This window comes from Chiloscyllium plagiosum, chromosome 2 (genome assembly GCF_004010195.1).
Source record: "Chiloscyllium plagiosum isolate BGI_BamShark_2017 chromosome 2, ASM401019v2, whole genome shotgun sequence".
Classification (NCBI taxonomy): Eukaryota; Metazoa; Chordata; class Chondrichthyes; order Orectolobiformes; family Hemiscylliidae; genus Chiloscyllium; species Chiloscyllium plagiosum.
This window is the reverse complement of record NC_057711.1, coordinates 56,055,021-56,064,513: the sequence shown is the minus strand read 5'-3', so window position 1 is coordinate 56,064,513 and position 9,493 is coordinate 56,055,021. Positions and strand designations below refer to the sequence as shown.

At 36.9% G+C, this 9,493-nt stretch overlaps 1 protein-coding gene across 1 annotated transcript in view; it reads left to right on the top strand.

Annotated features, from left to right (window-relative positions):
- Nucleotides 1–8,190, top strand: part of LOC122559852 (solute carrier organic anion transporter family member 3A1-like) — a 290,872-nt gene extending 282,682 nt beyond the window's left edge. The window contains exon 9 of the mRNA XM_043709972.1: nucleotides 6,011–8,190. Coding sequence (XP_043565907.1) covers nucleotides 6,011–6,393 — 383 coding nt within the window. The 3' untranslated portion in view covers nucleotides 6,394–8,190. The remainder of the gene's footprint in view (nucleotides 1–6,010) is intronic.
- The last annotated feature ends 1,303 nt before the right edge of the window (nucleotides 8,191–9,493 follow it).

Here is a 9,493-nt window from a genome sequence, read left to right as displayed (position 1 = left end):
TTGATTTGGTCAACTTCAATCAATTCAACTTGAAAATTACAGTCTAAGTTTATCATAGAATCCCTACAGTGTGGAAGCAGGCTATTGAATCCACAGCGTCCCTCTGAACAGCATTCAGACTTACCCTCCTACCCTATCCCTGTATTTCCCATGGCTAATCCACCTAATTATAGACAATTTAGCACGGCCAATCCACTTAACCTGCACATCTTTTGACTGTAGGAAGAGCATCCAGAGCAAACCAACACAGACATGGGGAGAATGTGCAAACTTCACACAAACAGTCACTCGAGGGTGAAATTAATCCCAGGTCCCTGGTGCTAACCACTGAGCCACCGTGCTGCCTGTTTATGCAACCTATCCTCATAATGTAAATTAAATCTTCATTATAGCACTTCCCTGGCCAATTATCTTTCCAGAGATTCCCTGAAATAAGAAATTAGAAGTATTATTAAAATATTTTCTCTTTTGTTAATTTATTTCACAATATTAGCTTGTACTTGCCCCTCCTGCAAATTCTCCTTTTCAATCAGAGTATTTGAACTGAACTAACAATAATGCTTTTCTTTCCCCTCAGGAATGAAATGTTACACAAACCTGTGTCAAAATTCAAACCTGTTTCAGAAAGAACCATATATATATTGTTTAATACTTTTGAGCTTCAGTGAGTTTGTAAAATTGAAAAGCTTGCAATATTAATACCTGTCAGTTTTGGATGTATCCACACTTCATTATGTTTATGGCCATTAAGACTGTGGTGATCCTAGTCTAATGTAAGGGTGCAATTTAATGCAGATGAAAATCAAGCCAAGTTTTAGTCGTACACCATTAAAATGTTGGTGGCAACATTGTCAGTTATAAACAAAGCAAAATAGGTGAGACATCATAACAAAATAGGGTAGATTTCATTATTAATAGAAGCAATATGTAGCTCTGTGCTTTGAATATGCTATGACACTCCTAAGGTCCAGTCTTCAAAACAGGATAAATTTAGATTTTAACACAATGAAATCTTATTAATTCTGACCGACTCTTCACTCAATGGTTGAAGATGAAATGGAATTTTTAGGTATATCATTACAAACTGTATGATATTTTAAATTTTTAACTGGAGTTGCTTACAGACTTACAGGTTTGGAAACCCGTTATGAGAAGAAGAAGCCCAGAGATCTTTGTAAAATTGCTAGATGTTTATTCAAAATGTAGACTGTGTGAGGTACTGCATGTACTGAAATTCTTATGGTCTCTGATTTTTGTTGAGGTAAAGATTTGCAATGTGCACAGAATTTGCTTACTACCATTATTATCATCATTTAGACATCAAGGCGGCATTTGATTAAATGCAGTAGTGAGAAACCTTAGCAAAATGAGTGATTGTAAGAATTGGGTGAACTGGCTGGAATCATACTTCATACAAAAGATGTTCATATGATTGTTGGTTTTCAGTCATCTTAGGCCCAGGACATTTCTGCAGGAGCTCCTCAGAGTCATGTCCTTGGCTCAATCATCTATAGTTGCCTTATCAATTACATTCCCTCCTCATCAAATCAGAAGTGGGAATATGTTGATGATTACACAATGTTCAGCACCATTTGCAATTTCTCAGACACTGAAGCACTTAGTGCCGTACACAGGGGCTTAATGACAGAAGTACCAGGCAATTGTCATCTCCAATAATAAAGAATATAACCATCTCACCTTACATTCTGTGGCATGACCATCACTGAATTTCCTATTGGCAATATTTTGGGAGCTTACCATTGATCAGAAATTTAACTAGATCAGTCACATAAAAACTGTAGCTACAGGTGTATTTGAAGGCTAGGATTATGTGGTGAATATCTCACCTCCTGATTCCTCAAAGTTGGTCCTCCAGCTACATGGCACAAGATGGTAGTAAAACAGTAGAGGCCGAGCTTCAAGTCCTATATTCACTAGAGATATGTAATAACATCTCTGAGTAGGTTGATTTAAGAAAACAATACACTGCCAGAGCAGAGGTACTACTGAGTTGTCAATTAGCTGATTGTCATAGGCTGACCACATGTAATTACTAGCTGTAAATGTTGAACAGGAGAGCATCTTCCATGTTACACTTTGGAGATTTTCATGCCTTACTTCACCAAAAGGCAGAAAATCCATGGACTGTAATTCTGGTAATGTTTTTGTGTTCCAATCCTCTACTGTTGAACTTGACATAGCAGTACTACAGTACTGGTGCATATAAGCACCAATTCATCACCAATGCCATCCATCCGTGTTGGCTGAAAAGAATTTAATACAATTGTTAATGTTTGATTTGATGCCATATCATGAAAACATATCACATCCTAATATTTACTTACACGCAAAATATTTGTTTTTATTTTCGGGAATTGTTTCATCTTGTTTAGTGATAATTAAATGGAAACTTTTTAGAGACACGCTGACCTCCCACATTTTAAATCCTCATTTTCGATCAGAACAATTTCTCACTTAAACAGAATGACTCCTATTGTTTTAAATCTGAAAAGTAGGTCAAAAACATCAACTTTTAATTAACTTGATGCCAATGAAAATTGGATGGTTATCTCTTTGCCATTAGTTTATTGGGTTGAAATTAACAGTATTTACTCCTCCTTTCCCAGAGTTTTCTTCACAGCTATGTGCCAAATTAATATCTGTGTGTCATGGAGAAAATAACCTCACTAAGCTTCAAGAGTCTAATCTCCTGTTGGTAATAGTGTTGAAGCCAGTTTTCATTTGCTATTTGAACAGCTATGCATACAATTCTGCTGTCAGATGTTTACTACCCTTACAACATACAAACCAATCAGTACAAGAATCCTTTAGGATGTTAATGGAATTTCTAAATTTGTACTTCTGTGGAACTAAGAAGGGTAGATGTGACTATATTTGAAAAGTATGATACTGGAAAAGCACAGCAGGTTAGGCAGCATCCAAGGAGCAGGAGAATTGAAGTTTTGGGCCTAAGTCTGATAAAGGGCTTATGCCTGAAATGTTGTTTCTCCAGCTCCTTGGATGCTGCCTAATTTGCTGTGCTTTTCCAGCGCTACACTTTATGGCTCTGATCTGCAGTCCTCACTTTCTCCTAGATGTGACCACACCTGAGTTGTTTGGCATGAAATTGCTGTCTTCTTAAGAATAATGTGGTGTACTACCTAAGCATGTGAGAAGGGATGTTTTGTTGCCATGTATTCCTCAGGGGAGGGCTTTGCAAATTATGTGGCATTCTTAATTCTGCAAGATCGACATGTATCCTTGTCTTTATTTGTTCCTGGGACATGAGCATTGCTGGAAGAGTACCTTTTGTTGCCTAGGCATTTGTTGCCTATGCCTAATTGTACTTGAGAAGTTGGTGTTACAATAGGGAAAAAAGTGCAATGGGTCCTCGGGTTTCAGAAAATTTGGCAAGAATCGTTATTAGCATTGGCACCAATCTAATAGGTTGTGCAGATTAAAGTCTCATTGTATTGGTAACATTAAATTATTTGTACTGTGTGCTATTTTTTGAAAACAGACTTTGCTATAAGTAAATTTAAGTACATATAAATATAATATTCCCTTTAGAATTCTTACGTAGTGAAGCAGTTAAATCACTCAAAAGCTTAATTAATAAATGACTCTTCTTCAGATGCAACATGCTTCAGAATTTCATTGTGATCAAATTTATTGTCAGTTTTCTCAAGGTAGCTCAAGGAACCAACAAATATGATCTTCTCCCAACTTTAATCATGGGTTTATTAGTAAGGTGTAATACAAATAACATTACATGAACATTTGGGTTGAAATCAAAAATGTGTCTGAAATTCATAAAGGAATCTCAAGAACACACTAAATATTGACAGGTCTGGAATCTCCTGGAAAAAAATAGACTATTCTGTTGGTTATGACCCCTCATCCAGCTACAAACAAAATTCAAACTCTCTATTTGGGAACAGCTGTGCAATTTTAGTGTTTTTTTGTATTAAACAAGATGTTAGCTTTGGATAATTGAATTTGCTTCTGTACTACATCAAAATGTGAAGCAAATCATTAACTGAATGTGTTCATCACCTCACTTGCAGTAATTTTAAATATCTCATGAAAATAGAAATGATATTTAGGAGAGATATGAAATGAGATGTTGATTTGTTGTCACCTGCTTTATGTTATTGCAACAGTAAAAATGACCTCATTTTTGACTCCATTTGGCAATCCTTTGGAAGTGAGGGTGATTTGCTTCCACTTCAGTTTGATGGGTTTTGTGATGGCTGATTAGTTTGATGTGCGGTCTGCAGACTCTTCCACCAGTGAGACAGGTACTGTGTGAAGGATCAGTGGTTGTGGCGTTTGGAGGTTTGTGCACTTTCTCCAACATCACGATTTTGTTTTTGCATGTTGCTGAAGAAATTTGTGCTCAGTACCTTCCTGAATAACCTTCTCCATTTTGGTCAGTAAAAACTCTGAAACTATAATTTATTTAAATAATTTGAATGTGAATATAGGAGGTATGGTTAGTAAATTTGCAGATGACACCAAAATTGGAGATATAGTGGACAATGAAAAAAGTTACTTCAGAGTACAACGAGACTGTGATCAGATGAGCTGAGGAGTGGGAGTTGGAGTTTAATCTAGATAAATATGAGGTGCTACATTTTGGTAGGGCAAATCAGGACAGGACTAACACTGATTTGTAAGGTGCTAGGGAGTGTTGCCAGACAAAAAGGAGTGCAGATTCATAGTTCCTTGAAAGTGAAGTTGCAGGAAGACAGGATAGTGAAGAAGGCATTTGGTACCATTGTCATTATTCATCAGTGCATTGAGTATCGGAGTTGGGAGGTTATGTTGCAGCTGTACAGGACATTGGTTAGGCCAGTTTCAGGATGTTGTGCTCAATTCCAGTCTCCCTGCTATAGGAAAGATGTTGCGAAACTTGAAAGGATTTAGAAAAGAACTACAAGGATGTTGCAAGGGTTGAAGGGTTTGAGCTATAAAGCTGAGGTTATTTTCCTTGGAGCATTGGAGGTTGAGGAATAACCTTATAAATGTTTATAAAATCATGAGGGGCATGGATAGGTTGAGTACTCAAGGTGTTTTCCCCAGGGTAGGGGAATCCAAAACTATAGGGCGTAAGTGAGAGGGGAAAGATTTAAAAGGGACCTAAGAAGCATCTTTCTCACTCAGAGGGTGTTGCATGTATGGAATGAATAGCCAGAGGAAGTGGTGGAGGCTGGTACAATTACAACACTTAAAAGGTATCTAGATGGGTATATCATAAGAAGGGTTTAGAGAGATATGGGCCAAATACTGGCAAATGAGACTAGGTTAGTTTGGGATTATAGTTGGCATGGATGAATGAGTTGGACCAAAGGGCCTGTTTCTGTGCTGTACATCTCTATGATTCTATAACTGCCATGACAGCCATTTTGTTCCCCTTCGGCAGTTCTCCTGGCATGTTTAACCTTCTGCGGGATGCTTTTGTGGACATCGCTAAAGCCTTTCTGTTGTTCTCCTGGAGCAGTTGATTTCAGAGTCTGGTGTCTTCTTTACTTGGAACTCAGCCATGACAGGAGACTTTCCACTATGCCTTTATGATTGCTCTCATTCATTTGCAACATCACCAGTTTTAAAGGACTATAAACAAATGTGTCCAGAAGCTGATATTTTCATTGAGAAAGAATTTCACTATACTTCTTCCTCTATAATAAAAGAATTACAACGGACTCGCTGGAATCACTCAACTCAATGTAATAAGGTTCTTGAATAAATATACAGTTGAGGATTATTCACACCAAAGTCCTTCAGATAAATGTAATGTCTTGAACTTTCAATATTGTAGTCTTATTTTTGATTTGATCCCTTTCAAGCTAAGTTTCCTGCTCAATTCCTAGATTTTGATAATTTATTTGTATCTTTAATATTGTACATGTATAAGTTAGAAATCGATCAAATGATCATTACACTAGTGATATACTTCTTTATGATGGGTTCATTTTATTCATTCTGCCTATTTTTTGCTTTTGTTTAGGTTTTATCCCACCACCACTTATCTTTGGGGCTGCAATTGACTCTACTTGTCTCATCTGGTCAGAAACCTGCAATAAAAGTGGAGCATGTGCTGTATACGATAACGATTCCTATAGATATCTCTATGTCAGCATTGCCATAGGCTTGAAAACAATTGCCTTTATATTATACACAACTACATGGCATTATATAAAGAGTCATTCCAAGGAGTATATTCAGGGAGATGAAGACTCAGTCGGTCGAATGACCACATCAGATCTGTTTGCTTCAACATTAACATTAGATGCAGCTGCAACGGATTCAAACAAATCATCTGGAAGGACAACTTTGATCTATCATTTGGGAGAGAATGAAATGTGTGAAAACATTGAGTCTGTTCTTTAACATTTGTATGAAGTGACTGCACCATTTTGAAGATATACTTTTGTAGGAAAAACATTTTTAAACAAGTATTTTAAGGTTCTTAGGCATCACAAGGACACATTGAAAAGTGCTGTCCTTTTAAAAAAAGTTTTTATTATTATCTTTATAGTTTAAATTACAGCAATAGATAAGGTTTTTCAGATTCAGTATGGTTCACAAGTTAACAATACAATTATAGAACCAGTGCCAAGATCTGGCAGATACCAGGTTAGAATAAACAGTAGGCCCAAGTGGTCAGTTTTTCTCAACAAAAATCTTATTTGAATAAGTTTTATGCTTTTATAAGTACTTTATTTTGCATTTCCTGAGATGATATAATACAAGCTACACATTGTAATAACATGTCATGTATACTATTTGAATGAAATGCACAAGATTGAGATTCTATTGAGAATATCCCATTATCCAAGTGCTTGCTTCAAAATATGAATGAACAAATGTCTCAGTATCATCAGTGCTCACGTTAACAAATAGCATAATGCGTCTGATTATAGTTTCACCTCTGATTTCAAAAGTTTATCAAATATTTTATTTGGTTTCATATTATAGCCATCTTGTACATTCACAACACTGGCATTTCATATTGCCGTCATGTGACTCAAACTGAAATATTTCTTCTTTCAGGTTATTGTAAAGCAGATGCTTTCTGTAACATTATCATTGAAGCAATTTGAGTTAGTTGACAAACAGAGACTTTGCTTATTCTTATTGCATTTAGTGCTGTCAAAAACAATGGTGCTACTAAGAAGCCAGAGTCAATGCCAAATGGTGCCTCAGGTCATAAACACCAATCTTGAAATGAAGCAGGACATACCAATTATTTGTTTAACTGATACTCATTTTGCTACCCAAAATTTACAAAACAATACTGCAGTAAACAGACAAAGATGATGCCTGCTGGATTAATGCAAAATTTTGGTTTCCTTTAAACTTAAAGGCAAGTTTGTGGTGTGAGCGACAGTCTTTAGACACTGTTGACATTTAAAACAAGTTTGGTCACTTCCTTCTATTACTGAACCCCTGCCAGAATGACATTAAGCTTTTAAGGCACAAGATATTTGCTTCTCAACAGCTTAAGATTGTTAGCTCACATCACAGTTACAACAGGTAATGTTACTTTTATCAGCTCTGTTGTGTATCAACAGTGAGGTCAAAGACAGCTTTGACAAGGACATTTTAATTGGGCTATGGTTGCACAGCTGGAACCCACCAGGCTATCTTTTCTTCTCTTGTAGAATTCATACTGACACCACATGGTTGTCCAGTTTCAGGTGTTACTGAGCTAACTGCAGCTGATTTTACACAGTTTGCACCTACAAAAAATAAACTACATTTAAAATGGCCCAGTGATGCCAGTTAATTTTGTAATACTTGTGAAAAGGAAAACAAAAAGCCACCTGTATTATTCATGCCATTCTTTACCTTGGTAATTGTAAATTTTAATATTCCATTTTTTCTACATCTGGGACATTACGAATACTGATGTATGTTCTGTTGAATCCAGTTGGTTTGTATTATTTATATTATGCTTTTTCACACAAAAATTTAAAAGAACAATTGCATTACAACTTTGTAAAGTTGATAATTGATTCCAGTGTTGTTTCCTTTGCAGAATGTGTATTTTGTAGTCTGAAGTAGTATGGCAGAAAATAACTTATATATTGTGTGTTATAAGTGTTAATGTCAAGAAACCCATTCAAATGTAAACTTACTATCAAGCGATAACTTATATTTAATATACACAACTTAATTCTCAAATGTGCAATAATTATTGGTCAAATATCTTGTTTGTAGTTTGCAATGTGCAATATTTAACACTGCTGGCAAATATGTTTAACATTAAACTTAGTGGCTGATTGATGGATCTGGCATTAGCATTGGGGGAGGGAGGTTGGCTGAGAGCACCTCCCTCTCTTGCTGTCAACCCACTCTCCCATGTTGGCGCCGTGAATGGCGACATTGTAAACTTTTCACTGTACTCCTATATCCCTGTACGTGAGTACACGTGACAATAAAATCTAATTCTAATTCTAATTCTTTCCTTCTGTGTCCACCCCTTCAACAACCATCACACCCCCTACCCTGCTGATTTACCTCTGGCCTGGGTTGATCCTCAATCCTAGACTCCCGCAACAGCCATTACCCCCAGGTGACAGTACTAAGTAAAATAGTCTCTGATTGGCTGATAACACTCAGTGGATAGGATTTCCACCTCAGCACCTTTGATCCTTGGGAAGACCTGCTGGTAGCAACTTAAGTGCCTGAGTGCCATAAAATGCAACCCTCCCCCCAATTTTCCCTGCTATTCCCTCTCTCTCTCTCACACACAGGCAGGATAATTTTTTTAGGGCAGTGGGAATGTGGGGTCGGAATGGAAGATCAGAAATTGAAAGTTGTCTTGCTCCTGTCCCTGCCATTTCAGCTCCACGAATGAGGCCTTGAACAGCCACTTAGAAGCTGTCTGGTGTAAAACCATCCAATTAATCAAGATTCTAGGTCAGGATATCTGTGGCACAGGAGATATAGAATTAACATCAGGTTAGTAATTGTTTAAAAAATTATAAAGGCTCCTTGTTCTCTCAATCTTTATTTTTTAAGGCAGAAAGAATTTTAAAATGGAGTTAAACCTATACAGGTGCTGTCACTTTTACAAGCAGAGTCTGCTACCTCATTTAAACATGGTCCTGGTGATCTTATACTGCTTTGTCTAATGTGCAAAAAATACAGCAGTTAACAGAGAATTGCAAACAAATGAGTCAAAGACAAGCTTAACAGCTTGCTAATTAGGCTTCCAAATTTGGTGCCTCCTCTCGTTTAAATTTCAGAAACTGGTGTGACAATGTTGTATTGTTGACCCTCTGCCATTGTGCCCTGTTTTATGCTCACAGGGCACCTCTCTGGGCCCACCTGATATATAACAACGACAATTAGCCTGTTGTGATTTTCCTTCATGAAGCCAATTAATAGTTAAAAGGTGAACTTGTTATCCAAACACTGCTTATAGGTGGGCAGTTAAAGCTGGTGGGCCTAACCAAGGCCTTCAAACTTGAAAAAAGCAAGA